At 46.0% G+C, this 25,594-nt stretch overlaps 3 protein-coding genes across 5 annotated transcripts in view; 1 reads left to right on the top strand and 2 right to left on the bottom strand.

The window, feature by feature from the left end:
- PITPNM2 (phosphatidylinositol transfer protein membrane associated 2) overlaps positions 1-11,151 on the top strand; it is a 66,012-nt gene extending 54,861 nt beyond the window's left edge. The window contains 8 exon segments of the mRNA XM_087942571.1: positions 226-374; positions 839-955; positions 2,005-2,121; positions 3,411-3,559; positions 4,201-4,350; positions 4,830-5,013; positions 6,065-6,193; positions 7,092-11,151. Of these exon segments, the coding sequence (XP_087798697.1) occupies positions 226-374; positions 839-955; positions 2,005-2,121; positions 3,411-3,559; positions 4,201-4,350; positions 4,830-5,013; positions 6,065-6,193; positions 7,092-7,439 (1,343 nt within the window). The 3' untranslated portion in view covers positions 7,440-11,151.
- Positions 11,152-11,733: 582 nt separating this feature from the next.
- On the bottom strand, positions 11,734-20,843 carry ARL6IP4 (ARF like GTPase 6 interacting protein 4). The gene is made up of 6 exons (XM_026686998.2): positions 20,709-20,843; positions 19,593-19,813; positions 16,530-16,871; positions 15,325-15,442; positions 14,875-14,944; positions 11,734-13,646 (listed from the first exon to the last, which is right to left on the bottom strand). Exons 2-6 carry the CDS (start codon positions 19,798-19,800, stop codon positions 13,590-13,592), a joined length of 795 nt encoding a protein of 264 aa, XP_026542783.1. The 5' UTR covers positions 19,801-19,813; positions 20,709-20,843; the 3' UTR covers positions 11,734-13,589.
- A 691-nt stretch (positions 20,844-21,534) lies between these two features.
- On the bottom strand, positions 21,535-25,594 carry OGFOD2 (2-oxoglutarate and iron dependent oxygenase domain containing 2). Of its 3 annotated transcripts, XM_026686995.2 has the most exons (7): positions 25,374-25,594; positions 25,196-25,252; positions 23,899-24,009; positions 23,435-23,534; positions 22,980-23,104; positions 22,414-22,671; positions 21,535-21,874 (listed from the first exon to the last, which is right to left on the bottom strand). In XM_026686995.2, the coding sequence occupies exons 1-7, from the start codon at positions 25,515-25,517 to the stop codon at positions 21,599-21,601; spliced, it is 1,071 nt and encodes a 356-aa protein (XP_026542780.2). In that variant the 5' UTR covers positions 25,518-25,594; the 3' UTR covers positions 21,535-21,598. The 3 variants fall into 3 exon arrangements, with proteins under 3 accessions (XP_026542780.2, XP_087798707.1, XP_087798708.1); XM_087942581.1 differs by lacking the exons at positions 25,196-25,252; positions 25,374-25,594 and adding an exon at positions 24,308-24,456 and having other exon boundaries at positions 23,899-24,028; XM_087942582.1 differs by lacking the exons at positions 25,196-25,252; positions 25,374-25,594 and having other exon boundaries at positions 23,435-23,506; positions 23,899-24,003.

Raw genomic sequence — 25,594 nt, 5'->3', positions numbered from 1 at the left:
GCCGCAAAGAAGGCCAATCTGATGACTTTTCCAGGGGTGGGTGGGACAACTCCTCTTGAACCTCCCATGGTCCGAGAAAAGCCATGGCCAAACATTTCATAGGGCTGATGTGGACAAACCAGGGGAGTTTACTGGGCCTTCTCCTGGATAGTCTACGGTCTTGGAAGTTGACGGAGATGGAAAGATGCTTTGCAGAAACCCAACGGGATTTCTTTCTTCTCTCAGTTGCGGCCAAGTGGTGGGGAACCAAAAGGATTGACTATGCTCTCTACTGTCCGGATGCGCTGACTGCCTTCCCCACAGTTGCCTTACCACACCTCTTTCATGCCAGCTACTGGGAATCCACAGACGTGGTCTCCTTCCTCCTTAGACAGGTGAGAACCCTCCTGCCAATACCTTTGGGATGGGATTCTACTGGTTTGGACCGGTTTGAGCGAACCGGTAGTTCCAGTGATCATTTGGCCTCGTCCCTGCCCTTTTCCTGTGCTTTATTTCCTTGTTTTTGAGCATAGCTGATTCGCGCGGCAGAGTGGTTTGCCGTGCATCAGCTGTTTTACTCACCGGGATGCAGCAGAAGTTAAACATTATAGCTAAAAATGGTCTTTTCTAAATGCTGTGCGTACGCACGCTCACTGAACCGGTTGTTACACCAGTTGAATCGCACCGCTGTTCTCATCCCTCTGCTAGCAAACCGTTGCCCATCATGGACTTAGTGTGAGATCTGGACTCCTTGTCCATTTGTAAACCGGGCTTTGTGTCTTTGTGGGTCGTGCCAAGGTGAGAGCCCATTCATCAGAAGTGGCACCTCGGCGTGGGCAAACCCTGTTTCATCTTTCAGGTGATGCGGCATGAAAACGGCAGCATTCTTGAAGTGGACGGGAAAGAGATCTCCGTCTTCACGCCTTCCAAACCCAGGGAGAAATGGCTTCGTAAACGGACTCAAGTCAAGCTACGGGTAGGTTGCATTCATCACCCCCATCGGTCAGCGTTCCAAATTGGGATGGGGGGACACAGAAAAGGATAAAGCCCCAAATTACACCTTTGTGTTAAGAATCTGGGCGAGAGTGGTACCATTGATTCAGCGAGAAGGAATAATAATAATCATAACTGGCTGACTGCGCAGATATCACATCAAGAAATTGCAGTTTGCTGCAATAACACCAGCGGAACTGCAAAAAACTGCACTACTCGAACTTCATACATTTTAAGAAGATACTTGGTTGTTAACCGAGTTTCATGTTTAATGAATGAAAGAGATTATAATATAATATAGTGCGTAATGGGGTGCCTTTTTAAAAACTAGCTATCCAATTAAAGCTCTTTTGCTAGATTACTGTTAGATCTGGATTTTCCTACCGAGCAAAGAGACAAAGATGAAATATTTAATTTATATAAATTCAACGCAGATTCATTTCAATTTTGGGGTACTGTGAAAACCTGACAAAAAAGCAAAGCCAAGAGGGGAGAAATCCTGAATTTTTGATTGCCAGAGAAGCCCAATTCTGACAGTCGAGGGGAACAGTGTGTGATCCTTGATCATTACTGAAGTTTTGTGAGTTTTTAAAAAAATCTATGAAACAGTTTGAACACGATGGCCACGATCAAGTGAATAAGCAAAAGGGTACAAGATGGAGCTGCAATGTGCAGAGCCTGTTGTATAATCCAATATTTGTCAGTGAGGTGAAGGTGGGGGGCTGACAGACACCCTGAGAGTTGAATTAAAAAGTAAATTTAAATCAATGCATCCACTCAGCCAGGCAGGAAAAAGCTCCCCGCTTCAATTTAAATAAAGCTCCGTGCCCAAAAATGATTAATGGCCATCCAGACTCATTGATCACCCTGCGTCAACCAGCAAACCAGGCAGAGTCGAGAGTTGTGTATGCGTGGAAGACGTTGAGCATACAAAATCAGACGTAAACTACCAGTATAAAATTGTCCATCTGCCATGGTGGGAATCGATGGGAATCCCAAACGCGACGTTTGCTTCTTCTCTTCTTTTCGCAGAATGTCACCGCCAATCACAGGATCAACGACACCATAGCCAATGAAGAACGGCCCCAGGTGTTAAACGGGAGGTTCATGTATGGCCCATTGGACATGGTCACGCTCACGGGGGAGAAGGTGGGTTGCTGATCTGGTCCCATGAAAGCTTGAAAAAGTGGCAGGGGTGTGGACCCGAAGAAGGCTTGTTTCTACAGGATCTCATGTCCCAGCTGTAATGGACTCTTGACGAATGTATCTTTTCTTTTATGGACACCGAGAACATTTGCACCAAAGACAAATTCCTTGTGTGTCCAATCATACTTGGCCAATAAAGAATTCAGTTCTATTCTATTCTATTCTATTCTATTCTATTCTATTCTATTCTATAGCGGTAGCATTTGTAGACTTCTAAAATGAAAGGATTGGTATGTTGTAGAGCAGGGGTCCCCAACCGCCGGTCCGCGGACCGTACCGGCGCATGGAACAACCCTTACCAGGCCGCTGGTTGCTGGGCGCCGCCATCTTTTTTGGTAAAAAGCACTTCTGGTGAGCTTTTCGGGTAGAAAGCTCACGGGCGCTGTTTCGTCATAAAAGATGGCGGCACTTGCTCGGTGAGCTTTTCCGGGTAGAAAGCCATTTCTACCCGAAAAGCTCACCAGAGCGCTGCGCCGCCATCTTTTATGACGAAACAGCGCTCCGATGACGTCACCGGAAGCGCCTTTTCGTCATAAAAGATGGCGGCGCCAGTTGACGCCGGCCGGTCATGGCGCCCAGCTGATGTCGGAACCGGGCGGCGTCGAAAAGGTTGGGATCCTGTTGTAGAGGTCCTCCAGGTTGGGTTCCCCCCCCAACCTCCTTGCGGGTCCACCTGTCTTATAGTTGCCAAAGTTGAGAAACATAAGAGCTCTCAATCTCAATCACAGCGGGCTGGGAGTTGGAAGTCCACCTATCTTAAGGCTGCCGAAGTTGAACACCGTTCTAGATCTCTCCATCAACCAGAATGGAAGTCAGAGCTAAGTAGAGCCACGTCAGCAAGATCAGTACGCAGCCTTAGGCGAAATGTAGTCAAAATGTATGAACTTCAACTCCCAGAAACCACCAGCTAGCTCTACCAGCTGAGGAATTCTGGGAGTTGAAGTCTACCCACCTTCAAGCTGCCAAGGTAGAGAAACATGGATCTAGAGCCCTCAGCCAGCCAAAATGGAATTGGAGCTAAGTCGAGCCACATTAGAAAGAGGAATGAGCAGCCTTATAACCAGAAAGAAAGTGAAGTGAATTCTATTGTAGGGGGATGTTCATGTTTTCTCACCCTCCCCAGTATAAACCCATGAATGACTTCAGTGGGTCCACCCAAGATAGTCCGTGCGACCCTGGGATTCGAATTCAGATGGTGCTGAGATTCCAGATTCTTCTTCTTTGCGCTTCAGGTGGACATTCACATCATGACCCAGCCTCCCTCAGGGGAATGGGTTTATTTTGACACGGAGATCGCCAACAGCAGTGGGCGCGTTTCCTACATGATTCCCGAGCAGAGACGGCTGGGGATCGGGGTGTATCCTGTCAAAATGGTGGTGAGGTACGTTCTTGTGGACAGAGGTTTGCCAGGGAATGGCACAGCAGTGGAGCAGTAGGTAGGAAAAATGGGCACAGCTTGAAAAATGCAGATGTGGCAACTGAGGCCATCTGATTGTGGGTGAGCTATGATTATTATGATTCTTGACGAATGTATCTTTTCTTTTATGTATACTGAGAGTATTTGCACCAAGACAAATTCCTTGTGTGTCCAACCACACTTGGCCAATAAATAATTCTTCTATTGGCATCTTTATCCTTAATCCAAGGCAGACAGCGATTGCTTATCTTTTAGATTCCTGTCCTGTTTTCCCCCTTTGAAGGCTGATGCATAATTACGACCGCTTAAATTTAAGGAAAAAATAATCTATTCAGTCTCTCAGCCAAGATTGATGTACCTGTTCGGCTAAAAACACAGGTCGCTTCTGAACTTAACTTTTGTCTTCATGTCCCCCCTTCTGACTAACAATGTTGAAAAATAGCAAGCATGCTGTTGACCTTAATCTGGAAGGATAGCACAGATCCCTAAAATAGGCATTAATACAATTTAACTTTCCCCAGAAGACTAGGGGGAAAAAATGCATTGAGGACTACCGTACCTGTATCATGAAATCAAGGTTCACTTTCTTGTTTCTTTCTCCTTAGGGGGGATCACACATACGCAGATAGCTACATCACCGTTTTACCGCGGGGGACCGAATTCGTGGTCTTCAGCATTGACGGTTCCTTTGCAGCCAGCGTCTCCATTATGGGCAGCGACCCCAAAGTCAGAGCTGGAGCAGTTGATGTTGTACGGTAGGTGGGGGTCAGCGGCGGTGGGGAGCGTTAGGGCTGGGAAGTTGTACTGAAGAGTGGGATTTTCATGCTGTTGGTTTCGTGTTGGAAGCTCCAAGGCACTTGCGGGTTGAAAGGATTAGCCAGTGACGTCATCGTTGCCCTGGAAACACACCCAGTTGCACATCCCCATAGTGAGCCCACCGAAGTGGTACCTGTTTATCTACTTACATTTGCATGCTTTCAAACTGCTAGGAGCTAGAGCGAATGACGGGAGCTCACCCCATCCCAACGTCAGCACGTGGGTCTCGAACGCTTGCTGATTTTCAAGCCATTGTTCTAACCACCTGAGCCGCCATGCTCCTTATGGGATACTATAAGAATAGCAGGAAGTGTTTTTTTTTTTCCAGTTGAAAACAAGAGACCCTTTTCCATGCTTATATTCACACTGCCTCTCGCTCTCTCCGCTCATCCGTCTTTCTCGTTTCCCCCATCCTTAGGCACTGGCAAGAGCTTGGCTACCTCATTATCTACGTCACGGGCCGGCCCGACATGCAGAAGCAGAGAGTGGTCGCCTGGTTAGCACAGCACAACTTCCCCCACGGGATTGTCTCCTTCTGCGATGGGCTGGTTCATGATCCCTTGAGGCACAAAGCCAACTTCCTGAAGTCTCTAGTCACAGACGTAAGCAGAATTCGCAGCGGGTTAAAGAGACGCAGTCAGGCTGGGCCAGGTCCCCTTCAAAGCGCCTTTGAGAATCTGGGACCTTCTGATCAGAAATTATATTGCAGGAAAGTTAACAAGTACTTATGAGGAAAAAAATAAATAAATCCAGAGATTGCTGAGTATCAAACATGAGTCCTGTTTATAAAGATTCACATTCTTGCACATCTTTCTCTTGTCCTTATATTTTTTCCACATTTTTTACCACCCATGATGGGCTGTGTAGCTGTCTGTTGTGGGCAGGAGATCTGGTTTCCATCCGTCACTTCTTTGAATCGGTTTCTTAGTACAGGTACTCCTCTACTTACGACCACAATCAAGCCCAAAAATTCTTTTTTTTTTTCCAAAGAATTTTATTTTTGATTTTTAGACAAACATACCCAAACAAAACATAAAAGCATAAAGCCATCTTCCAATTACATACATATAGTGTGTCGGTTGGTTACAAATTTTTTGTGCATCTTCTCCATAGTCCTCACTTAAAATTGTTGTATATATTATCACATTATCAAACAGATATTTCTAAATACATTTATCTTTGTTAATCAATCATTTGACTATACTATTCAAACCGATTTCAAACTCTTGCCTGCTCTTTGAAACTTCTCCCCTTCTGTTGTCAACTATAAAACATGTATACAAATTGTTTTATGAGTTGACACTTCCAAAACTTCAAAAGGATTTATTGGGAGTTAACATGTCCAGCACTGCCTGGGTATAGCCGATTCTGAGACACATCATTCATTGTCACCCTTGACCCTGGTTTTCCCCCACCCCCTGGGTGTGTCATAATTCATATTCTCCAATGGGACATATCCATAGCCCAGTCATCAATCCTGTTCTCTAGTTAGAATTTTGCCCAGCAGAAACTTCAGTCATCTAGTTACTATCTTTGAAAACATTTATGGAATGCAACCTGCCCACTGCTCCCCCCTCCCTGTCTGTTGGCAACTCTAAAAGACCACAGGAATATTTTATGAGTTGACAGATTGACTTTTTCTTCTTCTTCTAGCTGGACATGAAGATCCATGCGGCCTATGGATCCACCAAGGATGTCTCCGTCTACACCTCCATCAACCTGCCCCCTCCACAGATCTACATTGTCGGGCGGCCTACCAAAAAGTTACAGAACCAATGCCAAGTGAGAACCTTTTATTGTAAGGGGTCCAGCTTGCTTTCCACGGTCGATAAATCTCAGGGAAGCATCTTGTAGAAGAAAGGAGCAACGTTAGCAAACTCACCTTAGCTCTGTTGGATTGAGGAACTTTTGGAAGGATGTTCCAAAGATCAGGTTTAGCTTTGAAGCCCAAGCCTGAACAATGAAGCAGTTTGGGTTGGAAACGTCCAGAGGTTGCAAGCTGACCAGATATACATGTTCAGCTGCTTGGGCCAGTATGTAGAACCAATCCTGGTTTTCTTCCAGATACCAACTGTAAGGGTATGAGCCAGGGGTGGGATTCTGCCAGTTCGCACCTATTCGCTAGAACCGCTTGTTAACATTCTAAGCAGTTCGGACAACCGGTTGTTAGAAGAAATTGCTGGTCTAATCCTGTAAGGAAGGCAGGAAGGAAACATTCTGGTGTTGCTTACAGAAACTGCCTCTCCGTTAACCCTTATTACATTCTTGGCAGGACTAGACTTCCTGTCTCAGGAGCATCTCTGGAGTTTTTTTCCCTTCCTTTCTATGTCTGCTGCTCTTCAGAGCTACCGGTTCTACAGAAGTGGACAGAACCGGTAGAAACCCAGTTTCTAGTGGGAAGCATTTTGGAAGGGATGTAGGAAAGGAGAAGGAAAACGCTTCTTCTCCCGACTACCTCAAAGGGCAAAACAGGATTGTGTTCACCAGATATGGGAAGAGGAAAAGCAGGGAAGGACGAGACTTTGATGATGGTGGTAGAGTGAAGTAGGGGAGGGAAAGGGGCTGGGAAACCGATCTGTTGGGAGGTCATCTGAAAGAGAAGTTCTTTGACCTTAAGCCAAGGGCACCACCCTGCGTCCTCTCCCAAAGTAAGGAATTTTTGGTGTCTCTTGTCCTGTAGTTCATCACAGAAGGCTACGCGTCCCATCTGGCCCAGCTGGAGTACACTCATCGCTCTCGGCCTGCCAAGAACACCACGCGAATGGCTCTCCGGAAGGGCAGCTTCGGACTCCCAGGCCAAACCGAATTCCTGCGCAAGAGGAACCACCTGTTGCGAACTATCTCCTCCCAGCCCACCGTGTCCTCTGGCCAGAGTGCCAGTTACCGTCCAGAGTGGACACAAAGCCACTCCGAAAGTGACCGGGAAAGGGACCGAGAACGCAGCCAACGGAGCATGAGTCTCGCCACGGGCTGCTGGGGCCGAAGCACACTCCCAAGGCTCGAACCAGGGAACTTGGGTCAGAAGTAGAGGCGTCCGAGGCGTGATGATGGCCGGCTGCACTTGCCCGGGTGGCGGAAGCAGGGGCCACGGCAAGGCCAGCGGCGTGGGGCTCGTGGGCAAATATGGTGCTACTCATTGCCGGTGGGGCGGCAGTGACTTGGCCAGGAGCAACCAAGCAATTTGGGTTTCCTTCCCCCCCCACACACACACAAAACATGGCAGGGACGTTGGGTACGTGGAGAGCAACCGGGGAGGCCGAGAACAGGAGCCGCCTTCTGCCACCGAGACTTCAAGCTGCCTCATCTTCAAAGATCCACCATTTTCCGGCTCTTTATCCAGGGTTAGAGATTGTAAATACGTGCCTGTCCAGCTTCTTCTTAGCCATCCATCAAAAGACGAGAAGACACATCACCCAAGTAAACACACCGGTACCGTTGGGAGCAGCAGGAGGAGAGCAGATTGTGTTCACGTAGACTGGACACGAGGAAGGGGACATCGACAACTATCACTACTTTACAACCCGCAACCACACTTGATTCATTTCTGGAGTCTGGAAGGACTCGGGGACCCACAAGCCGAAGCCCCAGCCCCAGGGCCGAGTCACGTTGGACGGCTTCCACGGTGGCGATATAAAGCTACGGGTGCAATGCACACACTGCTGGATGGGTGATTTTATCGAGGCTGGTTCTAATTAAAGGCTTTTTATTTTTTAAATAAGAGTTTGGAAGTTTGACGGATTGCACTAATTCAGGAAAATTTTTAAAAAACAAGTCTTAACAGGCACGGGATTCTGTCCCTTCAGAACGAAGGGAGCACAATTTGGGCACGACCTTCTGAAGGCAGGACCTGCCGTACGATTCGGAACACCTGGGAAGTGGCGATATTTCCTCAGCCTAAAACCGAAAATAAAAAGAAGCTACGTCCAAATTCTTCCCAGGCCTTTTCAGATTGTTGTTGTTGTTGTTGTTGTTTATTTATTTATTTATTTATGAATTCCCCTCCCTGCCTTTAGACTGGAACCGTTTCTCGTTTTTCCAACGTTAATAGTATCAGATTTCGGGAGGGGTTGTAAACTCGGTTTTCTTTTTTTAAACGGTAGGTATATCACAATTGTACACCTCACGGTTTTTAGGGGTTTGCACTGAGAAACTTTTAGGAAGGAGGTCTGGTTTTTACTTTTTTTTTTTTTTTTTCAAGCGACTCCTTCCGGATTTATAGCGCATGTCATTCAATGTTGTTAAGCCACGGAAGGTCTGTCTGGACTTAACAGACGCACAACAACACGGCAGGCTGAACGAAGGGGGAGATTTCCCCACCCATTCGCCCTTTGGATATTTCAGGAAGATTTTTTTTAAAAAAAGTTCGGATTAGCCATTTGAGCCACCTCGCAGAGACGTCAACTTGACCAGGGAAGTTAGGAGAGGGAAAACGGGGCATTTTTTTCCCCTGCCTGGAAGAGATTTGATGCTGAAAAAGATAGGATCTCTGAGCAGAAGGGGATTTATAATACAGGGGGTCCTTGGCTTACGACCATTCAAAGTTACAATGGCACTTAAAAAAAGTGACTTATGACCATTTCTTGTACCGTCGCAGTATCCCGTTAGTCACGGGATCAAAATTCACCCGCTTGGCAGTGGATTCATATTTGTGACGGCCGCAGGGATGTGTGTGCATGTCACAGGATCCCCTTTGGCCACCTGCAGATGAGCAAAGCCAACGGGGCATCCTGACTCATTTAACAAGCATCGGACAAATAACTACAGGGACTCCTTCAATGACGGCGGCCAGAAAGGTCACCAAATGGGGCAAAAACTCCACCACTGTCCTGCTTAGCGACGGAAATCTGGGAGGGTCGTTAAGTCAAGGAGGACCTGTATTTTCCTCCTGCTTCTCTGCTCGTTTACCTGGCTTGAAAGAGGTTTGAAAGCTTTGGGGGGGGGGAAGACGGGAGGAGGGGGGGCATTTGTCTGGCTGTTCACCCTCCTTTTTTGTCTCCCCTGTTTGCAATCCAGATTTTCTAGCTGCTGCCAAGGGGCATTTCAGCCCATCCTAAAGCCCCAACCTCTTCACTGGGAGGTCAACCTTGTCTTTACTGGCCTGCAATGCTGCTCCTTTTTTTTATATACTTGGCTCAGATATCTATCTTGCAGGCGCATTTTTTCCTTCCTTTCCCCCCGCCAGACCGATGGGCGTCCCAACGGACGGACACTTTTGCACTGTGAAATGCAGCCTTTTTTCCAACCTCCGCAACGCTTCGGTGGTTTGCCTGGATATATATATATATATTTTAATGAACAAATATCCACCCAATGCTCTTTTTTTATAATATATCCCTCCCCGCTCTTTAAAACTTCTCCGGCATCTGTTTCTCTCCCTTTGAAAAGTGCCGGAGTAAAATTCGGAGAAAATCTCGGTGGTTTAGGAAGCCACATTGTATGATACTAAGCCATCTATCCAACTGCGAAGGGGACTGGAAGGTTTCTCACACTACTTATGGGATTTATTTATTTTTCTTCTCTCTCTGGTTGCGCCTAGTGCTTAGGGATGGACGTTGAAAAACAGGAGTGAGAGAAGTGTCCAAAAGGATTGCGTTTCTGCTCTGTCTCGTCCGATCATCGCGTCTCCATTACGTTGTGCAAAAAAAAAAAAAAAGACATCACAAAAACTGCCAAGGGAACCACACACTGTTTGGGACTTCTTCCCTTCCTTCTTTTACTCTGCACAACCCGTCAACCAAGACACAACCTGATGTGTAAACATTTTCAAATTCTAAAGAAAAACAAAACAAAACACTACATCTCGTGTCTCCGTGTGTGCATTTGCAAGACGTGTGTAAAAAGAAAAAGCCGGTGTACAACTCAAATGTTTTTGCAAACTTGGGCAAATTTTAAGGTGGAGGGAAATCTCAACATGCTGGCTGGGGGATTCTGGGAATTGAGATCCACCCATGTTGGCTGGGTGATTCTGGGAGTTGGAAGTCCACAGGTCTTAAAAGTTGGCCAAGGTTGGACACCCCTGATCTGAAACACCTCTGCTTGGAAAGAATGGAGATCTGTTTTATTTTATTTTATTTATTGGAGCCGAAGGGCTCCAATCTGATCCAGAATTAGAAACCTGGCAATTCTCACCCATCACCCACTTAAATCCCACGATAGCAGAAAGGTAGCAGGCAAATTGGAACGTCTTGATGGAAGGAAAGCCTCCCCTCTTTTCAATCCGGGCAGATCTCTTTGCCTTTTCAAACAGGGAAACATTTCAGTTTGAAGAAGGTTTATCGTGCCCTGCCGCGGAGCCGAGCAACTTGACCAAGTTCGGTTCCTGCCGGATTTAGCCAAAGCTGCTTGGCTGGGAAGCATTTCTCTCTCTTTTCAATGTCTTCACCATCACTACAAGGTTCCTATTAGCCCTCTTTTTTTTCTACCTGTCCTAATGTCATCTTTAAATGTGTCCTGTTGGCACCAGAAATGGAAAAATCTTCACTTTTAAGGATACAGTCGGGAGGGGGATAAAATTATTGCAGGTGGAAATGCTCAGTTTGGACGTTTGGAGGGTCTGGCTTAGCCTGTTCCATCTTTTTTTGTTTTGTTTCGTTATGTTCCTATGTTTCTGCGTGCATGATACTGTCAGGCGCCTTGCTGTTGTCATACGTGACTGCCATCTTCTCTCTTGCCACCTGAGTGTGCTTTGTATCCAGCTACCAGTTGTATGTGAACCTCTAATTAAAGGAACTGGGAAGGTTTGCTCACCGTCTTCGTTTCTTTGCACAAAGGCATGCCCGGAACCACATCACAAATTGCCCCATGGGGCCTATTTTAACCCGTGTCCATTTCCTTCGGTTGGGCTTCGTTGGGTTCAACTTTCCCTGGCAATTCCCTCGATATTTATTTATTTTTTTTGGCAAATATAGCCTCCTGCATAACTTTTTCTTCACCAGGCAAAAGTAATCAGGGTGGGTTTCAAACCAAGGGATTAACTCAGTTACAGTATCTTGGAAACTTTGGGTATTGGTTAAGGATGCAGAGAGAGAAGGTGGCCTGTTTATAGCTCCTGCTAAACCACTGAGGCCAAGCCGGAAAGCAGGCTAACAACTTGGTTCTTGAGTGATTTTTTTTATTATTATTCGTGGATAAAATAATTTCACGGGTGTTGGTGGCAGGCCTTTCTTAATTTGGGAAGCCATCCCTTCTTCCGGTGTATCATCTGATAGTAGCTCATCCTTATCCAGAATTTAAACGTGCCAGAACAGTCTGGAAATCACACCCACTACAGAGCAAGCGCTCCTCCTCTAACTGAACGGAGGCATGCCATCGGCCGACTAAGGTGGTTTAGGAGACGGCTTTAATTAGTTAAATTAGCTACCTCAGCACCCTGTACAAGCATTTTCCAGTTGGACAGATGACATAATATTGATTGCCTTGGACAGTCTGAATTCTTCTTTTTAAGAGCTTACAGTTTTGAAAAAGAGAACGATGCATGCAAAGGGTACATACAATCCAGCCAAATTAACAACAAAAAAATAATTAAATAAGAACAACTTCATTTGGCGAATTTCAAAGGAAGAATATTAAATTTGCCTTTAGTGGTGCTTTGGAAACCAGCACGATTTCCTCTGCAGGATGGAATGCCCTGCAGAATTTTAAACACATGCCGACTACCGTATTTTCTCTCGCGTGCTTCTGTTTGATTTCCCTCTGGGGTAAATTGCGTGGCCTGTTCCAAGAACGGATTAATAATTAACTGCTTGCAATGGGGAACAGAGTTTACACAAGGTAGCTGAGCAGCTGTTTGATTGCCAGAGGAGGCTACGAACTGGCCGGTGCGTAGTTCCGCTGGGCCTGTGCGTAACCCAGTTTTGTACTGGTAGGGCGATCAGGCCAGGCAAGATTGAAAGCGGGAGGGATTGGAAAGAAGGGGGAAATCTTTTGCCCGTAAGGAAGGTTATGTGCAAATTGCACAAAGTGGCTACCCAAGAATGAATGATTGACTGTGAATGCTCTCTGGCCAGAAGAGGAGGAGGAGATGGATGGAAGGAGAGAAAGAGCAGGAAAAGGAGGATGGAGGACAAAAAAGAAGGAAAGAGAAAAGAAGAAAAGGAAAAGGAGAAAGATGGAAGGAGAAGAAGGGAAGGAAGAGAAGGAGAAAGGATAAGAATAGAAGGAAAGAAGACGATGGAAGGAAGAGAAGAAGAAAAGGAAGAAAAGAATGAAAGGGAGAGGAGAAAGAAGGGTGGAAGGAAGAAAAGGATGGAAGGAAAAGGAGGAGGAGCATAGGAAGAAGAGAAAGAGGAGAAGGATGGAAGGAGAAGGAGAGAATTTAAAATTAAAACCTGCAGCAACCAATGCAGAATTAAACGAACAGCCCAGGCAGAGACGGTAGGTTTTGCCAGACCTCTTCTTAACAAGCTTACAATGCCATCTTTTGCCTTTCTCACTAGCGGGACTGAGCAGCTGGCAACCTTCCAGGCATTCTTTGGGGTCCAACCAACTGGGAGGACCAACTTTCTCCCAAATCCAGAATCGGCCCCTCTGGAAACCCCAAAACGGCTCTTTAATCTTCCCCCGACTGGCCGGGAAGCCACTGTACCCTTCAAAGGCGAGGTGAATCACCTGTGCCTGGAAGGAGAAGGAACTGAGGCAGCCGGAGAATTGGGCCTGGTGGTCTCATTCCAGATTCCCCTGAAGCTCTTGGGCCTCCTTGCTGGGGGGTTGGGGAGGGGGGAGGGGGAGTGGCGCAAGGCCAGGTGGATTGAAGGAGACCCCGTAGGCCTTCCCTCCCAGATCCCCAAAATTACGGACGAGGGAGATCATGAGCTGCAAGAAATCTAGCTGCAAGAAATCCCTTGGAAAGCGCCCCCATCAAAAACAGCCCTGAATTTGTTGGGTTTTTTTCTTCTTCTCCTGCATCCTCTCTCTCTCTCTCTCTTTCTCTTTCCCCCCCCCCCACAAGAAGAACCTGGTGGAATTACATTCCCTAACCTCAACTGGATGAGAAGCTGAAGAGACCGACCCCTGGGGAAATCAAGGAGCCCTTGGGGCAGAAAGGGAGGGGGAGAGGGCCCCCCCAAAGGCTTGGGCACCGTGGCCTGGGCCTGCCTTCTGGCACCTGGACATGCCTCGTTGGGGCAAAACCTTTGCAAACAGCCACCGGATCATCTTTGCCATTTCGGGGTCTGTTCCGTTACTGCAACATCCCCATTTTCATCTGGAACGAAAGTCCATCGCCCCGATTAGCTTGCTGTAAAAAGAAAGGATGGTACAGGTTAGGGGGAGCTGAGCAGAGACAAATAAAGTCCTATTTAGCTGCCCTCCACCATTCCCCACCCCACCCTGGGATTGTTCCGACCCAAACCCTTTTCCAGTAAAACACAACCCAAAGGGAACCGAAACCTTTTAATGGTTCTTACGAATCCTCGGTTAAAAGGCTGCTGCAAACTAAATTTGAGAAGCACGAGCCTCGCCAAAACTGTGCGAGGCTGCCAGATAAGAAATATTTCACAACACAAGAGTCTTCAAATACCAACTAAGATACTGTAATGTCCACGAGGCTGAGTTTCAAAACGTCTTTGCTTCCTGCAAAGAATGTCCGATTCACAGCTGGCTTTTATCTTCTTGAAGGAGGGGCCATTACCTTGCAGCCTTACTCCCAAGTCGCCCATGCTGTTGTAGCTGCTCTTTCCTGCGAGCAATCCTACACACACATGCACTTGGCACAGGCTCCTCGGGAACCTCCTCATCGCTGCTGCCAGCCCCCACAATCTCTGAAGGCAGCAGTCCACTCCCTCACGGTCCTGGCCCCTCATCTGAGTCCTTGCTCTCCTCAGCCTTCCGCGCCTGCTGCCAGCTAACCACAACAGGGATTCCCCGAAAATGGCAAAATCCAGAAGGTGAATTGATTGATTGCCTGGAAGCTATTAGGTTTCCAGTGGTGGTGAAAATAAAGAGAGAATTGAATTGACGTCTGTCAATCAGCAGTGTCTCACCCTGCACTTTAGGAAGCCTGATTTTGTTAAGACTGATGCTCGGGGTGTCAAAAAGTGCCTTTTCCAAAAGGCAAATGGACTTACATTTTTCCTTGAAGAGGTTTTGCTTCTCGTCCAAGAAGCTTCTTCCGTTTTGACGGAAGCTCTCTTCTTCCTTTCATCAGAACGGAAGAAGCTTCTTGGATGAGAAGTGAAAGCTCTTCAAGGAAAAACAAAATCTAGTTGCCTTTTGGGGAAAAAAACACCTTTGGGACAACCATGACTTGGGCGACTGACAATCTCCGTAGACATGACGCTCGGGGTGGGTTTTGAAGTGCAGATATGGAGACGGAAACGAGCATCTTGTCTGAGTAAATTTCAAGGTAAAATAAGAACTTCTGAAGAAAAACGCAGCCGGTTTTTAGTTAATAAGTCAATGACGCTCATCCTGTCCAAGCAGGCCAGCTGCAACCAAGCTTGTTGTGGTAGTGGAAAGTTACTAACCTTGTTTATTTCTTTATGCCGGTCTTTCGTGACGATCTCCTCCAAGATCTCTCCGTCGCCCTTAATAAGTCTGCAAGAGAAACACCTCCACTTGGTACCCCATGCAACCTGCTTTCTGTTGATGTTGGAAGAGCATGATTCTACAGAGCTTGTAAAATTATCACAGGGAAGGAATTGAATGGTGCGGTGGCCTAGAGGTGGAGCTTTCGCCTCACAATCAGGAGGCTGTGAGTTTGATCCCAGGTAGTGGCAGATATTTCTCTCCCTGTGTACAATGAGTAATTATCTGCTGTGAACTCCGCATTGGTGACAGGAAGGGCATCCGGCCAGTAACCATTCTGCTCCATTCGGTTGCCAAGTTTTCAACCCGACGCAAGGGATTACTGGGTCATTAAAAGACAAAGATTACAGGGAAGGAATTGCCATTCAACCCAGCCGCCCTGCTCCTACCTCATTCGGCCTGTTTCGGGGTCGAGGACTTTCCGTATAACGCTCTGGCGGGCGTCCCATTCCTCTTTCGTCATCGGCTTCATGGCCTGAATGCGGAATTTCTGCTCGTCCGTGAGGGCTGAAAGAGGAACCTCCGTCAGAAAATAAAAGGATGCTATTTAACTCTTCAATAGACCATAGAAAAGGCTCTGGCTTTTACCCCATAGGGAGAAAGGACCCAGGGGTTTTAGTCTGTATGGGGGGGACGGACCACTGTAAGAAGGGAGGGAGGGAGGGAAGGAGGAGGAGGAAGGAAGGGAAAGGGAAAGGAGGGAAGGAAGGGAAAAAACCCTGTTCATGATAAACAAATGTTAGGAATGTAAGTCACCTAACAGGTATTTGGGTTGGAAATATATAAACCAGGATAAATATTTTAATACTGTATCTTTAAGAAAATACTAAAAGTGTAACTGGGTGTGGTTTTTGGCCATAAGATGGAGCTAGAAACCTGGGTTGTTTAGTCTTAGTCTTAGTCTCAGAAGTGAGTGAATCTCTGTTTCCTTCTGTTGGAGAGTTTTGCCGTTCCTCCATTTTTCCTTCTAATTGACTGCTATTCCTGGATTTGATGTAAGTCTGATACTGAACTGTTTTGGACACTGGACTTTGTTATTGGATTATCCCTGGACTGAAAACTGATTTAACTTGTGAATGACTTTGGACTGCCTATTTTGAACTTTGCTTAAACCTTTATGGAAAGTAAAAACCTACATTTAACTGTACAGTGTATCTGTATGCTGTGTGTGTATTATTCAAACACTTCTCTCACTACGTCTCCCTGTATGCGCTCAGTCTCCTAACGGGAAATTACCTCAACAACAACCATTGTTGGAAGGGAGGGAGGGAAAAAGGATGGAAAGGAAAGAAGGAAGCGGAAAGGGAAAGGAGGGAAGGAAGGGGGGAAAAAAACCCTGTTCTTCATGAACAACCATTGTGGGAAGAGAGGGAGGGAGGAAAGGAAGGAAAGGAGGGAAGGGGAAAGGAAAAAGAGGGAGGGAAGGAAGGAAGGAAGGAGATTGAGGCAGAAGGAAGGGAAAGGGAGGGAGGGAAGAAGGAAGGGGGACCTATTTTATGTTACAAAAGCCTCTCAATAGTGCCTCCAACCCTCTTTTTTTGGAGATTTTTTTTCCCAGGCTCACTTTAACTGAGTTTACAAATGCCAGCCTTACCAGGTCCGGAATCCGACCCAGCCTCCTTCTGCCACTGGTCCAGCGAAGGGCCGGGGGCTTCCTCCTTCTTAGCTCCCTCCTCTTTTCCCTTTTCCTTCTTGGCTTTCTTCTTCTTCTTTTTCTCTTTTCGTTTTCTCCGCTTCTTATCTTTCCCTTTGGATGCTTTCTTCCTCCTCTGCTTTTTCTTTTCGGATTTGGGCTTGTCGTCGCCGGATCCGTCTGAAGAGGCGCTGGAAGAGGAGGCCGATTTGGAAGAGGAGGAGGAAGAAGAGCTGGTCTCGGAGGAAGAGGAGCTGCTGTCCTTCCTCTTCCTTTTCTTCTTCGTTTTCTTCTTCTTTTTCACTAGAAAGCAGCATGGAACAGAAGATAAACCGGGGCCTGAAATCCAGGAGATCTGATCCCACCGGCTTCATTTATTATTGTTCCGACCCAAACCTTGTTTCAAGGAAACCAACACCAAACGGAGGTCACAGCAAAACCTTTTAATGATTCTTTACAAATTCCGTTCCTTCCCGATTAAAAGGCTGTTTCAAACTAATTGTCTTTGGTAAGAATGAGCCTTGCCAAGGTGGTGCAAGGCTGCCAAGAACACTAGATAAAGTTACTAAGAAATATTTCAAACCCAAAGGGACTCCAAACACAAACTAAGAGAGTCAGAACATCCACCAGGCTTGAGTGCAAAAAACTTCTTTGCTTCCTGCAAAGAACTCCGGTTTCTCAGCTGGCTTTTATCCCTTAAGGGAGGGGCCATCACCTTGCAGTCATACTCCCGAGTCGTCCGTGCTACTGCAGCTGCTCTTTCCTTCGAGCAGCCCTCTGCGCATGTGCACTGGGCACAGGCTCCTCGGGGGTCTCTTCCTCACTGCTGCCAGCCTCCATAATCTCTGAAGGGGGCCAGGACCATCTCCCTGATGGTCCTGGCCCCACCCTAGCATCACACGCAGGCCCCTCATCTGAGTCCTCGCTCTCCGAGACCGCAACCGTCCGCATCTGCTGCCGGTGACCCACAACAATTATCGTGTCACAAGAGAACCACAAAATAATTCATCACCAAGTGGGTGTGTGGGTGTGTGCAAAGTAATTCTCCTTGCTAGTCCTACCGAGACCCAACCTGTCTGGAGACCACATCTGAACAGAGTGAGCTGGCTAACTTCTTCAAAGTAATTCGGGCTTTTCTGCAACCCGACAAGTGAAGTCGTCGGTATCAACCTGCTCCTTAAAGCAGTGTTTTAAAAATCATGCCTGCAAACAGCGAGAACCGCCATTACATCTGAGCTTCCTGTTGCAAATGTTAAAATTGCTCAAGTTTCTAGTCCTGGGGAAACTCCTGGGAAGTTTTAAGGAAGGGAAAGCCAAGTCTAAGATTTAAGCATAGTTCACCAAATTGTCTGCTACAAGGTCTTGCCTGTCCATGACTTCTTCAGCTTCAACCACAATAACACACGGGCAAAAAACTGATACAAGCTCAAAGGAAACCGCTCCAAACTCGACTGCAGAAAATACGACTTCAGCCACAGAGTGGACAATGCCTGGAACGCCCTACCTGACTCCGTTGTTACAGCCTCGACTCCCTCCCAGCTTCAACCTCAAACCGTCTACCGTGGACCTCACCCCATTCCTAAGAGGTCCTTAAAGGAGGCGTGCATAAGCGCACCAGCGTGCCTACCGTCCTTGTCTTACTGTCCCCATTTCTCTGTATTTACCTCCTTTGTTCATGTGTCAACTCAAAAAATATTTTTATGGTCTTTTTAAGAGTTGCCAACAGAAAGGGGGGGGGGAAGGGGCTTGAAAGAGCAGTGCGGCAGCTTGGAAACCGAAAGTGCATTCCATACATAGTTTTTCAAAGATAGTAACTAGGTGACTGAAGTTTCTGCCAGGCACAATTCTAACTGGAGAACATGATTGATGACTCTTGGCTATGGATGTGTCCCATTGGAGAATATGAATTACGATATACCCAGGAGTGGGGGGAAAACCAGGGTCAAGAGTGACAGTGAATGATGTGTCTCAGAGTTGGCTGCATGCAGGCAGTGCTGGACATGTTAATTCCCAATAAATCCCTTTGAAGTTCCAGAAGTTTGGCTTGAGACTCATGATTTAACTGGGGGTAACTGCCAGAATCCTGATGTCATGCCCCTGTTGGAATCTGATTCCAAGGGGGAGGTCGAGTAGCTGACAGGGAGTGGGAGTGTGGCTCCAGTGGCTGTGGAAGAAACTGGGGAAGGGTACAATCCGGCTGGGCAGAGCAGGGGAGAGATAGAGCAAGGGAGAGGGAGTTCAGAGGAAGGCCCAGGCCCAGCCCCTCTTCATCCTAGGGCACTCAGGGAGGAACAGAGAAGGGAGCAATGTGGGTTGCGGGTGTTACGGGGGAGGAAAGGGCCCCGATTCCCTCCATTAGCTGCAGCTGGGAAAACAGGATTTCAAAAGGGCGTTTTCGCACAGCACCTTGCTGGAAGCAAAGCATGAATTATTTTGGTTTGTCAAGTCTTATCTGGGTTCTGGCGTCCTCTCAACTGTGTGTGTTTCGTTATCTTTTGAAGTCTGCAATTCCTTATCCTGCCCTGTCTCGTTAATTGCTGCAGCTGTGGTTTATGTTGGTTTTTATTTATAATCTATATGTACTTTGGGTTCGGACTGAATTTCTTCCCTTTAAAAACTGTTCTTGGGAGAATATTTTCTCCAACTGATGATAACTGGACATTGGGGGCCAAGTTGGAGGAATTAAAGGGACTTTACCTACTTTCGTCACTTGGTTGTTTTTGTGCCACGCCCCTTTGGGTCATCACACCTGACATCATGTTTATGTTCATACCGATACTTGTTATCTTGGACATGTTTGACAAACCAATAAAATAAAATACAATAAGTCAAAGTCAAGGAGGACCCTCCTGTGAACTGCCAGGGGAACCAAGATGGAAGGTTGAGGAGAAATTCCCATCCTTCTTCCACCTTTCAACAACACTCACTTGAGGACGCAACTGTGCATTTGTTAAGATTCACAGCTAAACAAAAGGGCTGCAATTTTGGGGAAAAGCTGAAGGGTTGTTGTTGTTTTTTTCTCACCGTCTTTGGAAGAGGATAAACTCATCCTGAATTCCTGGGGTTCAGATTCTTTTTTGCTTGCCGGGGATCGGCTCCTCCTCTCTCGGGGATCTTTGCTGCTCTTCCTCCTTTTCTTATCTTCCTCCTTGTCTCGTCGGCTCCGGGAATCACTTCGACTCCGGGAATCACTTCGACTCCTCCTGCGTTTCTTAGTCTGGCTGTGAGCCATCTTGCTCTTAGGCCTGTTTTAGACAGACAAAATGCTTTTTAACACACACCCCAGCAGAATAATCCTCACTACTGCAACCCTCTAGGAATGTCTTATTTGTAAAGCTAGAATATATAAAATTAAAAAGTGTAAAATAAATTTAAAACAGGTAAAATATAATACAAAATATAACTCCTGTTATTCATCTCCAACTAAAACTTTATTCTTTTTTTTACAATGGAATTCTTATCCTGTAGATCTTTAATCTTTTTTTTTTTTAAGCCATTTTTCCAGTTTCATTTAATTACTTCACTTGATCACTGGATTAATTCCCATTTCTTTTTACAGGTATTTTGTGGCCATGAGTTTCACAGGGTAACGATGTTATCTTAATTGTATCTGGTATATAAAATATTTATGTGGTACCACAGACTTTCTTGCAAGTTTATGCTATCACATGAGGAAAACACATGTTCTTCTGGAAAGATAACATACATTATTTTTCTTTTAAACTGGTTAAGATTTAAAGGGGGAAGCAGACAGAAGGGCACTAGCTGAATTGATGCAAAAGCAACAAAATTGATCTAATTTTTATTCTTTTAGGTTTTATTCCTTTTGGAATAGTCACTTTATTCTTAAGGGAAATTGCTCCCCCCTGTTTTATAGCTATCTGTACTCAAAATCTTTACAGTATATTAATATTCTTCCTTTTCTATACCTAATAAGACTTCAGCACTGGCCCTTTTAAGAAAAGCTCCCTCTCCTAGCTGTCATTTAAACTGTCTTCGGCCAATCCGCGTGCACCCCTGCCTTTATAAGCCCGCCTCCGCCTTAGTCTCCAGAGGTGGCCGCCTGGGGCGCATGCGCACCAACGACGACCCTGCTCCGCTTTTATGGATCCGAATTCGCCCCGGTGGTCTTGAACTTACCGAGTCAGGTAAGCGGCTCGCCGGTGGGGCGGAGAAGGCCCGACACGGCGTGAGGAGCAGGGCCCTCGTTAAGGCGGCTTCTCTGCACCATCCGCGGACCTCAGCCGCCTCGGGAAGCGAACGCAGCCCCCCCCTCCCGCCGCAACGGCGACCGTTCGCTAAACTCTGGCGGCGACTTCCGGTTGGTACGTTCCTAGATGAGTCCGGCGGGGAATCGGAGGCTGCGCACTTTGGTTCCCACCTCGGTTAATGTACGTGAGCCTTAGGTAGGAAGAGTTTCCTTCCAAATAGAGATTTATTATATTTATTTTATTAAATTCCTATGCCTTCCATCTCACTCTTCACTCACGGTTTTGTCGGGATTTATTTATTTAAATCTCTTTCAAGATTCCTGAAGCTGTTGGCTTTCTGATCACCAGAAGTTAAAAATAGGAGATTTTGCTTTCCAATTAGAGGCTATTGTAACTGAGAAGGAAAGGTACTTATTTAAAAAATAAAGCATTCAAAATAGTATTTCTGAGCTTTTGATTTAAGAAAGGTATTTAGCTGTTATGCTGGAGAGACACCATCTAAATAGGACTGATATTGGGTGGGATTTTGCCATATGCAAGCAGGGAGCCCCTTACACACCCTCAAACTGATGATATTGCCTAGTTGGGACATGAAATGTCTGCAAGAAAACTCAAAGAGCACCAAGGACCCCATAGTCGTCCTCCTCCAACCCCACTTCATTCTAGCACTGATGATGTTGCCTAGTTGGGCAATGGAACGTCCGCAAGCACACTGCCAAGCACTCAGGACTGCATAGAGAAGAGACTATTGATGCCTTAAAATCGGACTTTGAAAATTTATTAAAATCCAGATATAAAATTCTGCTCTCTCTCCATTGTCTATGTTAATGAGCACACATCTGTGGTCCCAGGTGGGCTGCCCTCCAAAATCCTAGTGAAACCGTCCCCAAATCCATCCACCTCAACGAGGTCAGGCACTCTATTGCACATGGGACAAAGGTGGTTGCGGACAGCGGATGATCGCATCCAGATAATCAGGTTCCTGCGCTCGCCAGAGGCAATGGGCAGTGCCCCGTGTAGCTGCCCTCCGCGATGGAACAATCCGTAGTACAGCAGGTGTTCGACCTCAAGGTAATTTGGCACAGGCTTGGCATCCTTGGAAAAAAGTGGACAAAGATCACCAGGTTAAGAGCTGTTTCAGCAGTTGTGGTCTTCAAATCAAGGCAGTAGAAACTAGTGGTTAAGACACCCAGCTGGAAACCAGGAGATTGTGAGTTGTAGTCCTGCCTTAGGCACAAAAGCCAGCTAGGTGACTTTGGGCCAGTCACACACACTCTCAGCTCACTTCACCGGGTTGTTGTGAGGAAACTAGGAGGAGGAAGGGATGTTAGGTATGTTTACTGCCTTGAGTTATTTCTAAGAATAATACAGGCAAGATATAAAGAAAATAACCAAAAGTTATAACCACCGTACACCCAGGTGATTATAGCTTTAATAATTCATAGATGTGTAAAATAAGTACTACCTTGAGGTAGAGAAGATCTCCAGCAGAGCTGAGAAAAGTTTGACTAACTTTTATAAAGACACCTGATCTCAAATCTGTCATATAGAGATTAATTGCCCATCTCAACTATGTTGATGTGAAAAAAAAGATTACAATCAATTGTACTAAGCTTGTATTTTAAAAGAGGCACCTGTCTAAATTCTGCAAAATAAAGGCTCCCTTCGGTGAACTCTTTTCCCAGGCAAACATTGAGGGTCACTTCCGCGTTGTCGTAATGAGTGTGCAAGTCCAGGTCTTCATGCAGTGCGTATTTCACCACAAAAGCTTTGTGGCTGTCCAAGCAGCTCCCTCCACAGTCCGGGTAAAGCAGCGCTGTCAGGGGTTGCAAATATTTCTCTCGCAGAGGTGTAAGAAAAGTTTCATCCAGTCCAAGTTCATTCAAAAGCACCTGCCATAAACGTGAACGGGAAAGTAAGGGACAGAAGATAAAAGAAGAAAAAAAATAAAATGATGAATATTCTAGCAGAAGATTCAGGTTGATCTTTTTCAAGGGCTTTGGGAAAAAAAACATGTTTTTTATGATGTCAAGCATTAGTGCTGTAGCATTGGTAATTGTTTTGTTTTTAAGTGAGACAGGATAGAATGCAAACAACCCTCTTTTCTCTAATGTGAGAAAGTGCATTAAACAAAACCAATTCCCACATCAACGCCCCCTGTTATTCCCCATTTTTGCCATCTGCAAGATGTGAATCTCACCCCATAGTTATTCATAGAATTGGGTCTCCCCTTGGGCATCTCGGATTGTTCAAAATGTTCTAGTTCCTCAACAAAAGCTTCACAGAATTCCTTGGTGAATATTGGCAACCGGTATATTCTCTTATCTGAAATAGAAGAAGAAAGTAACCAGGGAGGGGAGTGAAGAAATCCACTTTATTGCCTATTAGGAATAAGTATATTTTCCAGCTGATAAAATAAACTAGTTCCATTTTTTTTGTTTTTATAGTTAAAGCTTAGAAGTTTGTGGACAGGAGGCCATAATTCAAGATTTTTTTAATTTATTTGCATATAAAACAATGAATTTCCCCAATTGAATGGAACTTCATCAGCAAGGGCAAAAAAGATTCATCTGTGCGTGAGAATCTGAGCCTTTCCTGAGCCAAACAGCCGTAAGCTCACCCTACAGGCTACTGATAAATGAACAATGTTTTTACCTGATAAGGATTCCACACGGTGTAGGAGACCCTGGAGATCAGCATTTTGGGATGTGCAATACTTGACTGTTTCTAAAAATTCCGGGTTAAAAAATGATTCCTACCATAGCAGGTGGGGATGAGGAAAGAACAAGAGACAGAATTGAACAGAATAAACGTTCCTTCTAATTAACTGGCCTATCACTTGCATCCATTTTTGGGGGGTTGCTGCCAGCGCTCTTAACTCTAGGGACTGGGAGCAGGTTGCCAGGCTGCATGCTCCCCCCTGCCCAGGTAAATTATCCCCCTACCTCAATCACAGGTAAAGGATTTGGTATCAACATCTAGATTATGTGGTTTCCTCTTTGTCAGAAAAGGCTGTGAAGCCTCAAGTTAGTCTCACTGCTTCATAATTAGCCTAAGTTTCCTCCCCCTTCCTCCAAGTCCTCTAGCATAAACCGATCACAACGAAACACATCCTTTACCTGTAAAATATATAGATGTGGGTGCTTTGGTCTGTAATTCTGAGAGATGATTGCTTTTCTTTCTCTGGACAGACGGTCCAATTCCTTTCTTCTCTGCACTTCTTTTTCAACCTGCAACAATTCAATCTGACTGTTTATAAAATGTTAAGATTACGATATACTTTAACAGATACAAGGGAGATTTCCTCCTCTCTTTCTTGTTTACAGAAACAGTGAGAGGGTCTCATAAAATTCAAAAAGTACCAGGCCAGAAACTGAGTTCTAGTACACATAAATCTGTGGGTGATTTTTGGTCAGAGTCTCTTGCACCGCCCAACCCCCTCTCAAGAGGGACGGTGTGGGGAAAATAAAGAGGCAAGGAAGCATTTTGCACACACTGCCTTGAGTTGTACAAAAAAGGGAAGGATACAATTCTAGAATCGTAACCATCTTCCAGTTGTGTGGTTCTTTCAAGCTAATATTATGGAATAAGCCACAATTGCATGATTCTTCAAAATAATGTAACAATAAGAAGACTGAAATTCCACAATGGTGTGATTCTTCCAGGTGATATATATAAGCATGTGGATATAATTATATAAGCATGTGGACATATATACTATATATCAATATGCCTCACTAGATATGGAAATAATTTAAGAATTATGCTGGTGTGATTATTGCAGCTGATATAGAGCAGCAATGATACTGTGGAGTAATCCATAATTGTATGTTTTTTCAAAATAAGGTAAGAATACTGAAATTCCAGAGTTTGGTGCAATTCTTCCAGCTGATACATACCGGTAATTATGTAGCTATGCAATGTGTGTATACATATATAAACATCTATTTTGTGTATGTATGTAGATAGATAGATAGATAGATAGATAGATAGATAGATAGATAGATAGATAGATAGATAGATAGATAGATAGATAGATAGATAGATAGATAGATAGATGAAGGAAGGGAAGGGGAGAGGAAGGGAAGGAAGTAAAAGAGAAGGAGAAAGAATGAAAAGAGCAAATGGGGAGAGAGGAAGGAAGGAAGGAAGGAAAGAATGAAGGAAGGACTAATAAGGAAGGAAAGAAAAAACTGAGGAAGGAAGGGCTAATGAGGGAAGGAAGGACAGGAGAAAGAAAATGAGAGCAAGTGGGAGGAAAGGAAGACAGGAAGGAAGGAGAGGAGAAAAGAGAAAAAGAAAGAAGAAAAAGGATTTTTTTCTAATCAGGCTAGTGAGATTCTTCGGTTGAAAAAGGGCAGAACTAATGCAACCAAAGCCCGGAGGGGCTTCCTGCGCAGCCTCGCCCGCCCAGACCTCTCGAAGGACGGCCGCGAAGTCCTCCTCGCTCCTGCAGCCGCGCTGCCTCAAGACCTGCGGGGGAAAGAACGGGGCTCAGCAGGGCCGGGGAGGATGGGGGCGGTAGTCCAGCCCTTCACCTCCCATTCCCATTCCCTACTGCGGGCGAGGGATCCTCCGCCGCCCCTCGGCTCACCGGCCCGTAGTCCCTCCGCAGCTGCTCGGGGTCGCCCCGGTAGCGCAGGTGGAGTCCGTAGCGCTCCACGAAAAGGTTGTCGGTGAGGAAACAGGCGCAGGCCAGGAAGCGGGCCCGGCCCGGCCCCAACACGCCGCGCTCCATGTTGTCGCCCGGGCCCGACGGCGGACGGAACCCGGTCGCCCGGGCAACTGGTCCATCGCTCAAAGCGCCCCGGCCGC

This window comes from Notechis scutatus, chromosome 13 (assembly GCF_049901735.1).
Source record: "Notechis scutatus isolate UNSWTSFEM ecotype Mainland chromosome 13, rNotScu1.2, whole genome shotgun sequence".
NCBI lineage: Eukaryota > Metazoa > Chordata > Lepidosauria > Squamata > Elapidae > Notechis > Notechis scutatus.
This window is presented reverse-complemented; position numbering and strand designations above follow the sequence as displayed.